The 19228-nt window shown below is 49.0% G+C and overlaps 1 protein-coding gene across 1 annotated transcript; it reads left to right on the forward strand.

Moving 5' to 3' along the window:
* The first annotated feature begins 14036 nt into the window (after positions 1 to 14036).
* Positions 14037 to 19183, forward strand: PODNL1 (podocan like 1). Its single transcript, XM_072947549.1, has 11 exons — positions 14037 to 14084; positions 14208 to 14258; positions 14389 to 14613; positions 15126 to 15219; positions 15499 to 15563; positions 15704 to 15813; positions 16084 to 16240; positions 16507 to 16622; positions 17071 to 17728; positions 18436 to 18584; positions 18729 to 19183. The coding sequence occupies exons 2-11, from the start codon at positions 14256 to 14258 to the stop codon at positions 18877 to 18879; spliced, it is 1728 nt and encodes a 575-aa protein (XP_072803650.1). The 5' UTR covers positions 14037 to 14084; positions 14208 to 14255; the 3' UTR covers positions 18880 to 19183.
* Positions 19184 to 19228: the final 45 nt, after the last annotated feature.

Here is a 19228-nt window from a genome sequence, read left to right on the forward strand (position 1 = left end):
ATAATTCGATTAAAACATCTTTCAGATGGGTTGGTTGCGGGGGAGGTGGCGGCCAGGAGGCATGATGATGGATAATAACAGCATCATTCACTTGTATAGCGCTTTACATTTGCCAGAAACAATTCCGAATTTACAATTCTATGAAGCAGGTCGCTGTTATGCCCATTTTATAGATGATAGTAATAACAATTGTTTGATGTCTGATATGTACATCCTCTTCCTGTGCCTTAGCTCATTTAACTTTCGTAGCCATTTTGGAGATAGGTCCTTTCATTATCTCCATTTGACACATGCTAAAACTAAGGCCTACAATGTAGCGCTCCTGAATACCTGGCACATATATACCTCAGATGCGACCTGTTGTGACTATAATCAGAGAAGAATCAAGTGGATCTGGCTCTCAAATTCTTCCAGCCTCATGCATTCATTTATCCAACAAATACTTATTGAGCACCTAATATGTTCTAAGCCCTGGAGATATGGCAATGAACAAGACAGATAATAATCAAGGGTATAAGTTTATATCATCTAATTCCAGGTAGGATTAGAGAGGAAGGAAGAAGGCTGCTTAGGACAGTCAGAGAGGGGCCCTGTGAAGGTGAGGAGGAGGAATATTCCAGCAAAGACAAAGGTTTCAGGGGGATGAGGGTGGCATGACTGAGGTACCACAAAAAGGCCAGTTGGGCCAGAGCAGGAATGAGCAAGGGAAAAAGGAAGGAAGGAAAATAGACAAGGACTTAGAAGCAGGTAGGGAGCGTATGAGGCTTGTAGGTAAATAAAACACTTGGATTTTACTCTGAAGCATAAAGGGAAGCCCCTGGAAGGTTTTTAATAGAAGATTATGGAATCTGAGATGAGATTTTAAAGATCATTGTGATTCAAAGTATTAAATAAATACCCATGAGCCCATACTGATATAAATAAATGATTGAATAAATAAATGGGGGAAAGGGGCCAATCTTCCTTATAGAAGATGTCCAATTAATAAATGTAGAAGGAATGAGGGAAGTAGAAAATTACCATCTCTCAATTACCACAGAAATCAGTGCAGCAGGCAAGATCTACCAATGGATGCTAAAATTAGTGGATGAAACTTGCCTACCCTAAAAGTATGTCTCCTAAAATATTTATGAATTACTGGGAGTTTTTTAAAATGTTCATAAATTCTTTGATATGCCTCCCTCTGGGAGGTGGAAGTTAATTCCCCTCCTTGGATGTGGGCTGGATTTAGTGATTCATTTTTCAAAAAAAGTTTTTATTGAAGTGTAGTTGATTTATAATGTTAGTTTCAGGTATACAGCGAAGCGATTCAGTTTTATATTTTTTTTCTTTTCAGATTCTTTTCCATTACATGTTATAACAAGAAACTGAATATCATTCCCTGTGCTATAGAGTAGGTCCTTGTTGTTTATCTGTTTTATATGTAGTAATGTGCATCTGTTAATCCCAAATTCCTAATTTATCCCTCCCCTGCCCTTTCCCCTTTGGTAACCATAGTTTGTTTTCTATGTCCATGAGTCTGTTTTTGGTTTGTAAATAGAATTTGTATCATTTTTTTAGGTTCCACATAGGAGTGATATCATATGATTATTTGTAGTTACTCACCTTTAAGGAAGAAAGCATAGAATGGGAAAAAGTAAGCTGACAGTGAAGAAACCTGGCAAGATACCAGCACAATCAAGGGATCCAGGTTACCATTGTAGTGATAAGTCATGTGCATGTCAAGGGCCCTTGATGTGACCTATTTAGAAGGACACTCAGCTGTCTGGTATCCTCTCCAAACCCCATAATCTCAGTCTAATGAGAAAACATCAGATGCTTGTCCCAAATGGAGGGACAGGACATTCTACAAAAGACCAGACTAATATACTTCAAAAGTGTCAGGGTCATGAGAAACCATGACCAAGAACCTGGCACAGTTTAGAGGAGTCTAAGATGTGATAATCAAATGAAATGTGACATCTCAGATGGGATCCTGGACCAGAAAAGGACACTGGAGTGAAAACTGGTGAAATTCATATAAGTCTGTAGTTTAGTGCATAGTATGGTACCAACTTAGTTAATTTACTGTGGTTGTACAAGATGTTAACATTTGGAGCAGTTGGGTGAAGAGTTGACAAGAATTCTCTGTACCAACCACCTCTGCAGATTATCTTAGTCTGTTTAGGCTGCCATAACAAAAATACTATAGACTGAGTGGTTTTACAACAAACACATTTCTCACAGTTTCGGAGGCTGGAATATCCAAGATCAAGATGCTGGCAGACCTGGTGTCTGGTGAGGGTCCACTTCCTGGATTGTGGACAGATGCCACCTAGCTATACCCTCACATTGCAGAAAGAGAGAGCAAGAGAGAGGCAGGCAGACAGAGAGAGCGCGAGAGCCAAAGCTTCCTTATAAGGGCACTAATCCCATTCATAAAGGCTCCACCCTCATGACCTAATTATCTCCCAAAGGCCCCCACCTCCTAATACCATCACACTGGGGATTAGGGCTTCAACATATAAATTTCTGGGGGGACACAAGAATTCAGTCCATAGCAAAGATCTTCTGTAAATCAGAAATTATTTCAAAGTAAATAGGTTTTAAGGAGCTGGGGGGAAGGACACTATGGCCACTGTGTATAGGATGGTTTGTGACGGGGACAAGAATGGCTCCAGAGGGGCTAGAGAAGGAGGTGATGGTGGCTTGAATTCTGATAGTAGCAGTAAAAATGGAGAAATGTGGTTATGTTCAGAGCTGTCGGGTGATGCTCATGGACTGTAGAGGTGAGAAAGGAGTTAAATATGGCTTTAGCGCCTGTGGGGAAGGCGTTGCCATTTTCTGATGTGGGAAAGGACAGGGAGGACACAATTTGAGCCAAGTCAGTTGGACATGTGTTTACAAGAGGTTCCACTCCCTCATGCAGACCCCAGGTCTTGGGAGAGCAAAGCTTTTCCTGAAAGCTCCTAGGAATCCACACTTGGTGACTTCCCAACAAGTTGACCAAATTGCCCACCTCCTGGCAGCCTGAAGCCCTTTCAACCAGTGACCCATTTAAGCGGGATGAAGGAAAGCAGACAGGGGGTCCCCCTCATCCTCTTTCCAGAGCTCCACCCACCCCAATAAAGAGACCTTGTATCAGTTATCCATTGTTATATAAAAAGCAACACCAAACACAGTGGTGTAAAATAACAATAATATTTAGTCTTATTATCTTGCACAGTCCTAAGTGTTGGCTGGGCTCGGCTGGGCAATTCTCACTTGAGGTGTTTTATGCAGCTAGAGTCAGATGGTGGCTGGGGCTGGAGTCACCTCAAAGGCTTCTTCGTGCTTCACATGCTGTCTGTTGGTCAGAACAGAACCGAGTGGCTGGTCCAAGTGTCTTGGGCTTCTTCACAGCATGGTGGAGGGGTGCAAAGGGCAACTCCCGTGAGAGAGAACCAGAAGCAATGTGTATCCGCTTTTATGCTCTAGGCTCAGAAATGGTATTAAATTACATCTACCTAAGTCTATTGATTGCATTAGTCACAAAGGTCCACCCAGATTCAACGGAAAGGACATAGACTCCAACTCTTAATGGGAGAATGGAAGGACGCATTGTCAGAAAATCACATGGTCCCAGACCTAAACAGACATTTCTCCAAAGAAGACATACAGATGGCTAACAGGCACATGAAAGACATTCAACATCACTAATTACTCGAGAAATGCAAGTGAAAACTACAATGAAGTATCATCTCACACCAGTCAGAATAGCCATCATTAAAAAGTCTACAAACAATAAATGCTGGAGAGGGTATGGAGAAAAGGGAACCTTCCGACACTGTTGATGGGAATTTAAATTGGTGCAGCCACTACAGAAAACAGTATGGAGGTTTGTTACAAAACTAAAAATATTTGTATCTTTGTCTATTTTTATACTTTTTATAATGTTTGTTTTTGTTCTCAATATATATATCATATAGTATATAAAGTGTTTCTCCCCTAAATCTGTCAGTCCTTGAATATAGTTTCACAGAATACTTACGTTTACTTTCTATTTTCAAAAACTTACTATGGGAAACACTCTTTGGAAACAAATGTGTTATATGTGAAAAAAAGAAAAGCTGTATAGAGATTCCTTAAAAAACTAAAAATAGAGTTGCCATATAATCCAGCAATCCCACTCCTGGGCATATATCCAGAGAAAACTCTAATTTAAAAAGATACACACACCCCAGTGTACATAGCAGAACTATTTACAAAAGCAAAGACATGGAAGTAACCTACATGTCCATCGACAGATGATTGGATAAAGAAGTTGTGGTATATATATATAATAAAATACTACTCAACCATAAAAAAAAAAATGAAATAATGTTTGCAGCAACACATATGGCCTTAGAAATGATCATGCTAAGTGAAGTAAATCAGAAAGAGAAAGACAAACATCACATAATATAACTTTTATGTGTACTCTATAATATGATACAAATGAACTTATTTAAAAACAGAAATAGACTCACAGACACAGAAAACAAACTTCTGGTTACCAGAGAAGAAAGGTGGTGGGGAGGGATAAATTAGAAATAAAAATTTTTTAGAGGAAAAAAAAATAGAAAATCACATGGTCCCAAAAGAATTTAAATAACTATGCAATAACATTTTAATATATTTTTTAAAAAGCATGTGGAATGTGAGATATTATGATGACCACCTTTGGAAATTACAACCTGCCAGTCATCTTTTATCAAATGTTGATACATCTGAATGATCAAATATTGAATATACAAAATAATATTTTAAAATACATATGTCTTGTCTTGAGACTAAAAGTATTACCAGGATTCTTGAACATCTCATCACCTTTATTTGCCCTCAAGGTAGCAACATCCTGGAATTTTGTTCTATCATTCTCACATGTTCAGACCCCTAAATAGTATATTACTTGTTTGGCCTGTTTCGTACTTTCATGCAAATGGATTTATAATGACGTGTAGTTGGGAGTGAGTTATTTTCACTACCGTGTAGTGAATGCCCCGTAATTGATTTATCCGTGGTCCTGTGGGTGGAAAGTGCAGATATTTCCAGTTTGAGGGCTAATCATTATCAATGCTTCACTCTTGTATCTCCCAGGGAAATTTTGCAAGAGTTTATCTGAGGCTCATATCTTGGATTGGAGTTGCTGGTATGTGCCAAATTGCTTGTCCAAAGAAGTTGTACCAATCTACACCTGTAACAACAATGAGCGTTCCAGTTGCTCCACATCCTGAGCAATACTTGCCACTGTCAGATTTCTTTAGATGTGTCCTTTACCAGGTCAGAAACACAGCCATGTTGTGTCATTCATGTCTGCTAGGAACATCCCAATCAAGCAATGTATTCATATTCTTGTTGTAAAAATATATAACCTGTGCCCAAAAGCGGCCTCCCCCAAACTTGGTGCCCTCCCTGAGCTTCCTCCTCCCAACACGACACTGTTACTGCTTCTGTGGAGTTGTGGTTGACACACAGGTAGATATGTCCATTCTACTGCATGTGCAGAACCCACAGAAAGGCACTGTAGATTCTGAGGAGGGGTCCCTCTGCTGGGGCAGGGACAGGCATGGGACACCCCTTGAACAAAAGAAGGACACAGATGTCCTCATGAAGCCATTAATTACTGTGGCCAAACCTGTATGCAAACTAATATGTATATGAAATTGTTTAATATACATATTTCAAATACACATTGTACATAGTGTATATACATTTTACATATGTATTGTATTCCAGTGTACTTAAGTTTGTTACATATACAAATAAATTTGTTCCACTATACTTAAGTTTTATGTATATGTGTGTATGTATAAATATATATGTAACAAGTTCATTGGAATACAATTTATTGAAGAAACTTCATTTAAGCTTGCCTGTTTGTAGTAAAAATTTTCTTTATCACATTAAAAAAATTGTGGTGACATGTATATAACATAAAATTTACCATCTTGGCTTTTTTTAAGTGTACAATTCAGTGGCATTAAGTACATTTGTATTGTGCAATCATCACCACCTCCATCTGCAGAACTTCTCCATCACTCCAAACAGGACCTCTGTCCTCATTAAACACCTACTCCTAACCTTGTCTCCCCCAGCCCCTGGCACCCACCATTCTATTTTCTGTCTCTATGAGTTCAAAACTCTAGGGACCTCAAGTAAGTATAATCATACAGTATTTGTCCTTTTGTGACTGGTTTATTTCACTTCATCTAATGTCCTCAAGTTCATGCATGTTGTAGCGTGTGTCAGCATTGCCTTCCTTTTCAGTGCTGAATAATATTTTGTAGTGTGAATACACCACATTTTGTTTATCCATTCATCCACTGATGGACACTTGGGTTGCTTCCACCTCTTGGCTACTGTGAATAGTGCTGCTATGAACATGGTATGCAAATATCTGGTCAGTTCCTTGCTATGGTTTCTTTGGGTGTATATCCAGAAGTGCAATTGCTGGAACATAATTCTATGTTTAATTTTTTTTTTGAGGAACTGCCATACTGTTTTCCACCCCAGCTGTACCATTTTACATTCCTCAAGGTGTGCAAGGTTTGCAATTTCCCTATATCCTTGTTAACACTTGTTACCTTCTGGGTTTGGGTTTTCTTTTTTTGTTTTTTAATACAAGCTAACCTAATGGGTGAGATCGTTTACTTTTTAAATAAGTATTAGATTCACACAATTCAAAATTCAACACGAGGAAGACCTAGAATGGGCAATAAGCACATGAAAAGATACTCAACATTATTAGGCATTAAGGAAAAGCAAATAAAGTCACAATCATAGACCGCTACATACCCTCTAAAAAGGCTCCAATTAAACAGACTGACTATACCAAGTGCTGGCAAGGATGTGAGGGAACTGGGACTCTGTTAGGCTGCTGGTGGGAATGAAAAATGACACAACCAAGCTGGAATACAGTTTCTCAGGTTTTCAAAAAGTTAAATGCACACCTACCATATGATCCGGCTATTTAACTCTTACATATTTACCTAAGAGAAGCTTTTTAAAAGACACATGAGGACATTATATGAAGTGAAATAAACCAGTCACAAAAGGACAAATACTGTGTCTTTTGAGGGGAGGGTATAACTCAGTGGTATAATGCGTGTTTGGCATGACTGAGGTCCTGGGTTCAATCCCCGATACCTCCACTAAAAATAATAAGCAAATGAGTGAGCCTAATTTCCTCCCCCCCCCCAAAGTAAATAAAATAAATTTTTAAAAAAGACACATTTCCTCAAAGACTCATATATGACTATCCACACCTGCTTTATTTGTATTATCCAAAAAAGGGAAACAAGCCAAAAGTCCCTCTACCTGTGATTTAAAAAAAAAAGTTGGTTCATCCATTCAGTGGATACTACCAAATAATAGAAAAGAATGAACTATGGTACACTTAAAACGAATACAATGTTATATGTCAATTATATCTCAATTAATATTAAATGGACTTTTTAAAAAACCACTATAGTTACATGTGACAACATGAATGAATCTCATAACAGCTACCAAATGGAATAAGCTGGACAGCAGAAATGATACACTCTTTGATTCCATTTATTAATTTCTAGAAAATGTACCATAGTCCATGGTGATGGACAACAGATCAGTGGTGGCCTGGGGCTGGAGGTGAAAGGAGGGAGGGAGGGCTGACAAGCATAAGGATGCTTTTGGGGGTGACGGAAATGTTCACGAACCATGGTGATGGTTTTTCCCAGGTGCATCCATGTTGAGTTTTGAAATGATGAGTTTTGTCTCATGTATATTTTAAATATTTTCATTTTTATTGTATGTCATATACACCCCAGTCAAGTCTTTAGTTCAACAGGGATACAAGGATATATGGTGGCAGGCTCCCCTTCCCGCTGGGCCCCAGCCTCCCAGTTCTCCCCGTAGAGACCACCAAGCTATGAAAATTTTTAGTTTATAGAAACAATGAATACTGTTGGCCTTGCTCTGAAACTTTTTTTTTCTCACAAGATGAGCTCTACTGACTAATCCATGTCGTGGTTTGAATGGTGAGCCACAAAAAGATGTGCTGATATCCTAACCCTCAGACCACGTGAGTATGAACTTATTTGGAAAAAAGATGTAATTTAGTGAAGGATTTTGAGATTATCTTGGATTAACCAGGTGTGCCCTAAATCCAATGACCAGTGTCCTTAAAAGCTTAAGAGGACCCTCTGCGCTCACACAGGCACCTCTCCATCCATGTGGCCCGCTGTTGTCTATGGCAGCGTAACCCAATAAACACCTCTTCTATTCTCAGAAAGAAAGGAAGGAAGGTAAGGAGAAGGGTAGAAAAACTGACATACGCGGATAAAAGACCACGTGAAAACCGAGGTGGGGAGTTCCCTGACGCAGCTCCAGGCCCAGGAACGTCAAAGATTGCCAGCAGCCATGAGAAGCTGGAAGAGAGCCCAGGAAGGAGTCTCCAAAGGAATCAACCCTGACAACACCTTGACTTTGGACTTCGAGCCTCCACAAGCCCAAAGAAATAATCTGGCCTTCTGAAATGAATTCATTTCTGTTGTGTAAAGCCACCCAGTTTGTGGTCATTGGTTACAACGGCCCTTACAAAAGTAAGGCAGGGAAGAGGAGATAGAGTCAAAAAAATTGCTTCTGATCGGCGGATTTGGTGAGGGGGGGTTCTCTGTGTGAATGAAATGAAGTGAAGTTGCTAGCCCTGTGGGATGGAGGGAAAGAGGGAATTTTTACTATTATAAACAAGCCCGTATGGGAACATCCTTGTACGTACCTGTTGGGGGCTGTGTAAGAACTCTTCCAGAACAGATTGCCGGTCGTTGGGTGTTGCAGAGAGGGTAATAATCCAAATAATTCACTTGCTCCTTTTCCCGGACCAGATCCGCCCCGCCCCCAGCCATTTCTTGGTTCCCTGCGGTCAGGTAGGACCACGTGACCAATTCTGGCCAATGAAATGGGAGCAGGAGGGTCGGGTGGCCCTTCAGAGTGGAAACACAAAAGATGTGATGGCGAATCTGGCTGTGTCACAGGATCAGCTGAGCAAGGACTGCTTGCTGTTCAAGACGGTGCAGCCCCTGTTGGACGGGGTCCCTGGGTGACTCTGTGGCTCAGAGGTCCTGCTGCTTATCTGTTGAGATTCTGTCGTGGGGATGACCAGCTCCGATGTTAGTCACTGACGTTTGGGGCTGTTTGTAATGCAGAATGATCTTGGAGATATATATATATATATATATATATATATATATATATATATATAACCCTTGAACAGCCTGGGGGTTAGGGGGCTGACCCTCTGCACAGTCAAAAATCCGTGTATAACTCTACAGTTGGCCCTGCGAATCTGAGGTTCCAGGTTTGCAGATTCAACCCACCATAGATCATGTACAACTGTAGTACAAATTCAATGAAAAGAATCTGCATATAAGTGGATCCATGTTGTTCAAGGAGATACTATACATATGTATATATACACATATACATATGTAGGAAATATATACCTGTATATATGTATACATATATAATACAGCTGAGATATGTATATCCTTTTACATATATAAAATCTATACATACAAGGAGATTTATTATGAGGAAATGACTCATGTGATTTTAGAGGCTAAGTCCCATGAGCTGCTGTCTGGAAGCTGGGGACCCAGGAAAGCTGGTGGTATAATTCCAGTCTGAGGCCTGAGAACCAGAAGAACCAATGGTGTACGTCCCAGTCCTGATGCAAGAGAAGACGCATGTCCCCACAGGACGGTAAAAGGGATGAGTTCCTCCTTCCTCTGCCTTTCAGTTGATGCCCAGGCACACTGGGGAGGGCCATCTAGCTTATTGAGTCCATGGATTCAAATGCTAATCTCCTCTGGAAACACCGGACTGAGGAGCCCAGAAAGAATGTTTAATCCGGGCATCCCATGACCCAATAAAATGTTATCATATGATTTTATATTTGACACATACACATGAACCATCACAAGTACATGGCAGGCACATCTTCAGTTTTACCAGATACCTTCAGGTTCCTTTCTCACCCTCCTTCTCCACAGCCATCGCGTGCTTCTCTTCTGCCCCCACCTCAAGTATAAGCACCCTTGAGGGATCTCCCTTTGACTCCCTTCTCTTCTCCTTCTAAGCTTTCTCTTTGGCAAACAGCACCCGTGCTGTGGCTTCAACTCTCACGTCTGTGGGTATCCCCTGTGTCCACTAGGACGAGATTCAGTTTTTAAAAGAGAAGAAAAGAAATAAAAGAGAAGTGATGACTCAAACAAGAGAGATATGTTTTTCTCTCACTGTCAGGCTGACTGGCACTGTTTGTGTGAAAAGGCCTGAAATTCCATGTGTTGCTTTGGTGTCTTTGAGCCTCACAGGGCCCCAAAGGCCTAGATGTGAGTTTCTGTGCTTTTGTCAGATAGGCACCCCTACCCCAACCAGTGGGAAAGGCTCCCCACCTGACTAGTTCTCTATCACCCAGACCAGCCACACCTCATCTGGTCCCCTAATGGGTTTCACCTCTCTGCCACACCAAGAAGTTATTCAAACAAGCCAATCACATCCTCCTATGGGAACCAGAGGTCACCCCACCCTTTTGTCACCACCAAGTCCACCTCTCGTAGCCCTTACTTCTTGGCTCTGCTCCCAAGTGCACCTCCCACATATGGCTCTACATTGTGTACAATGTCCTCTTCCAATTCTGGCCTGTGAGTATTTGTGACTAATTAAATGATGATGAGCTCAGCTATCCAATGTTAGGTGTCATGTGTTTGGCCATCTATACTATTTAGGGCATGTGATTCCTCTTTCAGTAGGGCAAATAGCAAGAGATCAAAACACTGGTCAGTCCATGGATAGCGCAGACTTCCATGGTATGTGAGACCCAAGTTCCTTCTATTTTGTTGCCCTACCATTCAAGGCCTCTAGTTCCAAGACAATGTCATGGCCCAATATGGCTGATAGAGTTCCAGCCATCACATCTACATTGCAGCAGTAGGAAACAGAAAGGCACCCCCCACTTCCTCAAAGTTGCACATACCACAGCTGCTTACACAGTCATGTGACCACATCTACCTGCAAGGGAGCCTGGGAAATGTAGTTCTTTATTTTAGGCAGCCATACGCCCAGCTTAGTATCAGTAGTATTATGGATTGGGTCCAGATCCTGAAGGGCTCATCAGTAAGACGAAGGCTCATTGAGGAGTTTGGCCTTAGTCTGTGTCTCAGGACTGGATGCCATCAGAAGATGAGGAGGGGCAGGCCCAAGGTGTGTCTTGGGATTGTTAACTGGTACTGAGTTAAGATCCCTCCTTTCCCTTTCCAACTGGGAAATTGTATTTTCCATAAGCTTCTTGCTCCCTCCCACATCAATCCTGCCCCTTCTTCCCCACTAACCAAAATGAGACCAGGTTGCTGCACCATCTACTCTGTGTTACTGCAACTGTCCCTTGTCCCCCTGACTCAACAGTCCTCCCTACTCTGAGATCAGAGCCTCAGGGGAACCAAGAGACACCCTTCCCTATGCAAATCTCCCCATAGGTACAGACACAATCGTACATGCAGTTCATAAAAGCGTACTAAATGCTGATTCTGCCAGGCTCTATGTTGGTGGACCATACTCTGTTGCTATCCCTGCAGAACTCCCTCCTGGGCAGGGCAGGGCAGCGGAGGACTGGGTTGGGCTGGGCAGAGCTGGAATGGGCAGAACTGGGCTGAGCACGGCAGAGCATAGAGCAGGGAGTTCGTTACATGATGATAAAGCCAGTGGGTCATTTATAAGAGTAGTGGTTAAGTTTCTAGCCAATCAACACAGTCTATCTCTCTGGCCACAGGGACTGATTCCAGATGGATATGTGACCAAAGCTTAGGCCAATGATAGCTTGGGGCTTTCAGCTGGACAAAGCTGGGGATATCTTGGCACTACACAGAGAAGCCTGCTGGTAGAACTGAGAGTTAAGTGAGAGACTCCATCCTGAGGATGTCATTTGAGCCCCTGGATCCAGCTATGCCTGAAGGACACCCCCCTCAACGTTTCCTTTCATGAGTTAATAAATACCCTTGTTTGCGTTAGTTAATTTGAATTGGATTCTCTGTCCTTTGCAACTGTAAGAGGCCTGCCAGAAATTCACACAGCTTGGTTCTCACTGCTGTTTCCCTTGGGGCTAGGATCAGTGTCATAGTTCAGTAGCTCCTTGGGTCTGGTCCCATTATACTGCTAGGAAGCCTGAGTCGCTTCTACACGATGTCCAAGCTAGTGGCTGTAGTCCCACCTGGAGAACTTGGAGTGGGGCCTGCTGTTCTCTTCTCATCAAAGCTAAGACCTGTCTTCTGTCCCAGCCCTGAGGGTCCTCTCACAGGAGGCCACACAGTCCTGGGAAATATGGTCAAATGACTACCTCTTTGGGTCCAAGTTTCCTCCTCTGTGGAAGTGGGGGTTAATAATACAGACACCCTGGGGGGAGGGTATAGTTTAGTGGTAGAGTGCATGCTTAGCATGCACAAGGTCCTTGGTTCAATCTGCAGTGCCTCCACTAAATAAATAGATAAATAGTTAAAATTAAAAACAAAATACAGACACTCTGTCTCTTCATCATTCTCCCACATCTTGGTCCCTTCTTCCCACCCACCTGAGATACTTCACTTTTATCTCTCCATGGCTTGACCCCCAAGTCCCCTATAGTAGATACTGTCTAGGGCCTACCATGGCCCCCTCAGGCCTCAACATCAGGCACCTAATATCTCTTTAGGGATGGGGCCTGCTCTACCCAGAGTGCCAGGGAATTTAGGCCCCTTGGGGGCAGCCCTCAACCAGTGACTGATGGAGAGAGTTGGAGGATCAATACCTCAGCTGTCTCACCCCTTGGGTGGGATGATTCTGATCTCCCAGTGTTCCCCAGCAGGACTGAACCCCAGCTGCCTATGGCAGGAATTTGCTTGATAACGAGAGTGACCAACAATCCCAACCTGCCCAGGACTGAGGGTCCATGGGGTGTAGGATTTTGAGGTCTAGAACTGGCAAGTTCCAGACAAGTTGATTTCACTTGTGATAACTCATTGATTTTTGACTGCTCCCTTCCTTCCCTCTGCCACATTGCTGCTCCCCTATAGCTGCTGTCTCCAGGACAAATGCACTCAATCCTCATCTCAGTCTTTTTCTGAGAGATCCCAACTTCCTTCATGCCCTTCGAGCAGCCAAGCTGAGCACGGGGGGAGGGGCAGATTCTGTGCTGAGAACTTTCTGGTTTTGCCTTGTGACAGCCTTTAGAGGAAGGGTCTTCTGTCATCTCTATTTTATACGTGGAAAAGCTGATATTCGGGCAGGAAAACTTCTTGTCTGAAGTCACCGTACTGGTGAGTGGAGCATTTCCGGGGATCAGACTTTGGGCAGAGACAGGCTTCCTCACCCCTCTGCACACAATGTCACTCTGCTGTTGAGGGCCTGGGGCTGCCGGGTATTCATTGTCTCACCTACTTCTGATGCATCATCCCATTTAATCCTTACACCACTCCCGAGAGGCGAGACAACCATTCCCCCACTTTGCAGAGCAGGAAACCAAGGCCAGAGAGGTGGCAGAGCCCAGGTTCAAACCCAGGCAGGCTGCCCCTGAGTGCACATCCTTAACCACAGGGCTGGTGCCTCAATACGTGTAATTTCCTTTGGGCGGCAGCTGTGGCCATTTGGGGAGGGGGGAATCTCACTGCCAGTGAGGCCAGCGGGCAGTGGGGGAGGAGAGGCCTAGATGGCAGACCTGGCTGGGAGCTCCCAGGCTGGTGTCTGGACTGGCAGGCTGAGCCCAGTCCTGCCCTGACCCCTCGCTGCCAGCCCCAGTTCCTTGAGGACTCTCCTGTGCCCTGAAGTGTCCTCCACTCCTCTGCCCCCACCCCTACTCCTGCGGTCGGCCCAAATACCAGACAGGGCGAATCTCAGCTTTCCCCCAAACATTCTTTGCTCCTGTGGCCCGGCCCAGGCTGGCCGAGGTTACGCAAGCAGAGCTGGGGTGGTGGAGGGGCGCGGAGGGTGGGGGGAGGCGGGTGGGACGGAGGGGATGGGCTGGCCTGTCCTCACCACCCCATCTGGCGCCTGCCCGCCCTCTGCAAGGCGGGGAAAGGGTGGGCCAGCTTCCCTGAGCCCCTGGGAGGACAGGCTGGGGGGAGGGTGGCCTGTGCCGAGAGATGGGGGGCGGTGGTGGCCACAGCAGAACCTCCAGGAGGTGACCGCCTGGTTTCCATTAGGGAGCCCTGGTCAGAAGTTCGGGCAAGACGGCAGAGCTGAGGCTGGCTATGGTAAGGTAGGGCAGGGGAGGGTCTGAGGGTGGGGCCTGCCTGCCCACCCACCCCACTGTAGGGATGCTCCTGTTGCCATGGTGACCCAGTGCCCATCTGAGGACACCCTGACCCGTCCCTCAACTCCCAGCGGCTGAGCATATTGCTGCTGCTCCTGCTGCTGCCTGGCCACCCACCCACCCTCGGCATGGAGGACGCCTCCTTCCCCCACCTAGGGGAGAGCTCGCAGCCCCCGCCCCGGGCCTGCCCCCCACGCTGCTCCTGTCCCCGAGCTGACACAGTGGACTGCGATGGCCTGGACCTACGGGTGTTCCCGGACAATATCACCAGGGCAGCTCAGCACCTCTCCCTGCAGGTGGGGCCTGGGGGTGCAGGGTAGCACCCAGGGGAAGCGGGGAGGAGAATGGGAAGTGCTGGAGTTGAGGGTGTTGGGGCGTGGGGTCCCTGTGCAGGGATGAGGCACTGGGCATGTGGGTCTTGGCACTGGTGAAAGCTGGCCTTGAGAGCGCAGGGGTCTGTATGTCAGAGGTGAGAGGAGGCGGGGGTACAGATGTTGGAAGTGGGAGAGGGGCTGAGAGTTTAGGGGTGGATGTCTTGGTGATTAGGAGTTGCTTAGGATTGGTGTGATGGGGCATTTGGGGTCAACTGTAGGGGTGGATGGGGTGTGGGGGGGCTAATGTCTTTTTGGTTACTGGGCTGTTACTGGATAAAGAGGTAACAAGGCATTTCGGATCGAGTATGGGGTGATGGGGCCTTGGGGCTCACTGTTTAGGCTGATGGGAAGCTGAGACTCAGAGCTCGGGGTCATCTGTTGAGGGCTCAGGGTCACGGGCGTCAGGGTGTGAGTGCCCCCACCCTGCCCCACAGAACAACCAGCTCCAGGAGCTCCCCTACAACGAGCTGTCACGCCTCAGTGGTCTGCGGACCCTCAACCTCCACAACAACCTCATCTCCTCCGAGGGTGAGGGGGACAACGGGAGGCCGCCTCTCCCCAGCACGGTCCCCGCTGCCCTCTCTCTGTGGCTTGGTCTGTGGGCAGCTCTGCGGTAGTTCCCAGAACTGCCCTTTGCTGAGCAGGATGGAAACTCAGGGGGTGGGGGTGGGAGCTGTGGCTTTTGAGGACAAGGAGGGGCAGTGCTCGGAGGAACCTCTGCCAGTCCCCGGCTGGATGGGAGCACAGGCTCTCCCCTGCCCTCCCCCACCAGGACTGGGGTCCCCTCACCGCCCACCTCACTCACAGGCCTGCCGGATGAGGCCTTTGAGTCCCTCACCCAGCTGCAGCACATCTACGTGGCCCACAACAAGGTGAGCCCCCTCCTCACCCCAACTCCTCGAATCCCCTGCCCAGGCCTGGCCCGGCAGGGGTGCAGCCCAGGAGGGGTGCAGATGGGACAGCGTGGGGCTAGAAGGGGACCACCTGGACCATTGCAGCTGTGCTCCCGCAGCTCTCTGTGGCTCCCCAATTTCTGCCCCGCTCCCTCCGTGTTGCTGATCTGGCTGCCAATGAAGTGACAGAGATCTTCCCGCTCACCTTTGGGGAGAAGCCGGCTCTCAGGTAGCCCCTGGCCCAGCCCAGGTCCCCCTGGGGTCTCAGACATGCCTGGGATCACTCCTTACCCTGGGGATCTGAGGGGGATCGTGAGCCCACTCTGCGGGGATCTGGAGGGGAGACAGGACCCTGGATGCTCTGTCTGGAGAATTCCAGACTGAAGTGGAGGGAGCACACACACACTCACACCCCCACACTGAAGGCAGCCCTGACCTGGGGTGCAGGGTGGTGGGGAGGCCAGGGCCAGGCTGGTGGCCGGAGCCTGGCTCCCCTCAGGTCCGTGTACCTCCACAACAACCAGCTGAGCAATGCCGGCCTGCCCCCCGACGCCTTCCGCGGCTCCGAGGCAGTCACCACCCTCAGCCTTTCCAGCAACCGGCTCAGCTATGTGCCGCCCAGCCTGCCGCCCTCGCTGGAGCGACTCCACCTGCAGGTACCCCTCCTTCACCTCACCACCCCCGTGTCCCCACCTCCTCGGGCCCCCTGCACCTCTCTCCTAGGGGACCCCTCCACCTCCTCACAATTCCGGCCATAGGAAATGTCTCTCTCCAAGTCTCTTCCCTGTGCATGGGTCATACACAGGTGCTCTCTGAGCAGATGTGCTCAGGCGAGCTCCTCCTCCCTTACTCTAGAACCCTCCGTGGCTCCCTGCTGCCCTCTATCCTGGACCCTCAGTCTCATTCTCTTCTCCCTTCCCAGGACAACCTCATCTCCAAGGTGCCCCGAGGAGCCCTAAGCCGCCAGACCCACCTCCGTGAGCTCTACCTCCAGCACAACCGGCTGGCAGACAGTGGCCTGGATGCCACCACCTTCAGGTGGGGCCTGGGACAGGTTGGGTTGGGAGTGCAGCCTCATGTTGGCAGGAGAGGATGAGAACTCAGAGTCTGGGACCCCAGCCCTCCATCTCCCCGCTAAGATTCCTGACTCAAGGCCTCACTTGGTGAGCGCCTGCTATGTGCCAGGCTCAGCCAAGCACCTGGAGGCACCCTATGCCATGGTCTTATTACCCGATGTCATAGCTGCCACAAGAAGATCTCAGACCCAGGACTCTGTCCTGGTCACCCCCACCTCTAACCCTCAGACTGGAATCTGCCCTGATCACCCCACGTTTACCTTCTGCTCTGGTCTCTCAGCTCATCATTCCCAAGGTGGAATCTCCAGCTTACAACTCCCAGGACCCCTCCTCAACTCCCTACCCTCAAGATCCCCCTGACCCCCCATTCTGGGTGCCCAGCCCCACGCTGGCCCTCTCTCTCCTGCCAGCAAGCTGCACTGCCTTGAGTACCTGGACCTGTCCCACAACCAGCTGGCTGCCGTGCCCGCCGGCCTGCCCCGCACCCTGGCCGTGCTGCACCTGGGCCGCAACCGCATCCGCTGGGTGGAGGCGGCCCGGCTGCGTGGCATGCGAGGCCTGCGCTACCTGCTGCTGCAGCACAACCAGCTGGGGACAGCGGGGCTGCCGGCCGGGGCGCTGCGGCCACTGCGTGGCCTGCACACGCTGCACCTGTACGGCAACGGGCTAGACCACGTGCCCCAGGCGCTGCCCCGCCGCCTGCGGGCCCTGGTGCTGCCCCACAACCGTGTGACCACTCTGGGTGCCCACGACCTGGCCGCCACCCCCCGCCTGACTGAGCTCAACCTGGCCTATAACTGCCTGGCCAGCGCCCGCGTGCACCCCCGGGCCTTCCGCCGGCTGCGTGCCCTGCGCAGCCTCGACCTGGCCGGCAACCAGCTGACCCGGCTGCCCACCGGCCTGCCCGCTGGCCTGCACACCCTGCGGCTGCAGCGAAACCAGCTGCGAGCCCTTGAGCCTGAGCCGCTGGCTGGCCTGGACCAACTTCAGGAGCTCAGCCTGGCACATAACCGGCTGCGTGTGGGCGACATCGGGCCTGGCACCTGGCACGAGCTGCAGGCCCTCCAGGTCAGGGGTAGACTGGTTAGCCACGCTGAATGTCCATGGGTGTCCCCACAGCCCCTCCAGCAGCCCCCGGCCTGCCCAGTCCTCCCTGACAGGGCCCTGGAGGCTAAAAAGAGAGCCCCCACTGTAGGCCAGTCCTGGGGTGGGCAAGACAGATCCAGGCTCCAGGCCTTGGCCTCTGCGACCACCCCCTCACAGTCCCCAGTGAATTCCGCAGTCTCTGGCTCCTTCTGAGCACTGCTGATGCCACAGAATTTAGTGCACCTGTGGGTGCCAAGCACTGTTCTAGACACTGGAGATGCTGCTGGGCACAGAACGACACAACTCCTGGTCCCTGGCACAAACACCCTAGTTAGGGGGAAAGCAACCAACAACCACAAGTGAACAGTGGAGGGTTAAAGGGCACAAGGAGGCAAGGGAGTACCATCTCTGTGAGTGACAGACTGAATCGCTGGCGCCCACAGCAGGCAGGGACCCTGTCTGTCTGGCCCTTCCACCATCTAGGACAGGGCCAGCCCAAAGGGGACTCAGTTTATTTCTGTTGAGAAGAGGAATTTGGCAGCCATGAAGTAGGTGAGGGGAGGGGGCAGAAAGACTGGGCTGGAGGTAGAGGGGCAGGAGGCCCTGGGGGGAGAGTGGTTTGGGGCTTGGCTGAATGGGTAGCCCAGGGCTTGAGGCAGCCATGGTGCCATCTCTGCCTGCTTGCCCAGGTGCTGGACCTCAGCCACAACGAGCTGTCCTTCGTGCCCCCCGACCTGCCCGAGGCCCTAGAGGAGCTGCACCTGCAGGGCAACCGCATCAGCCATGTGGGCCCCGAAGCCTTCCTCAGCACGCCCCGCCTGCGTGCCCTCTTCCTCAGGTGCCCTGTGGGTGGCTGGGCCAGGCAGGTCCAGGTGGACGGGGCAGGCTATGGGCTGTGGTGGATGCAAGCAGGTTCAGGGGTATCAGGGTAATTGTGGCTTCCTCCCCTCCAACCCACTCTCACGCCTGCCTCTCGGTCCAGGGCAAACAGGCTTCACATGACCAGCATCGCCCCTGAGGCCTTCCTGGGCCTCCCGCATCTGCGCATGGTGGACACGACAGGCAACCTCGAGCATGTCTTGGTCCGGCTGCCGCCCACAGCCCCACGTCGGCCATGGGCAGGGGGCCCCTGAGCCTGGAGGGGCCCAAGCAGAGCAGCCAGACCCCTGGGGCTCAGCTGGGCCGTGGACTAAGGAGACAGCACCCACCTGGAGCCTCGATCTGGCTCTCCCAGGGATGGAGAGTTGGGCCTGCCTGACCTGTGCTGGCCAGGACGCTGGGACGGGGCGCCACAGCGACACACAGGGAGCCCGGGAGAGACTGAAGCGTGCACCTCACACGCCAGACGTGCAGGCAACTCTGACTCTGCTAGACACTTCCCGACTGCCCAGGCAGATGGAGACGGCAATAATAAAGCCTAGCCCTTTCAAGTGCTCACCACCGACCAGTGCCCTTCAGCTTGGGGGAGGGGCCCTTGTCGCC

Source organism: Vicugna pacos, chromosome 22 (genome assembly GCF_048564905.1).
Source record: "Vicugna pacos chromosome 22, VicPac4, whole genome shotgun sequence".
Classification (NCBI taxonomy): Eukaryota; Metazoa; Chordata; class Mammalia; order Artiodactyla; family Camelidae; genus Vicugna; species Vicugna pacos.

What these genes read in the sequence shown, in the direction of transcription:
- PODNL1 (XM_072947549.1), top strand. An exon ending in GGGGAGAAGCCGGCTCTCAG is followed by an intron (nt 15,814 to 16,083) that starts GTAGCCCCTGGC and finishes GGCTCCCCTCAG; the next exon opens with GTCCGTGTACCTCCACAACA. An exon ending in ACGAGCTGCAGGCCCTCCAG is followed by an intron (nt 17,729 to 18,435) that starts GTCAGGGGTAGA and finishes CTGCTTGCCCAG; the next exon opens with GTGCTGGACCTCAGCCACAA.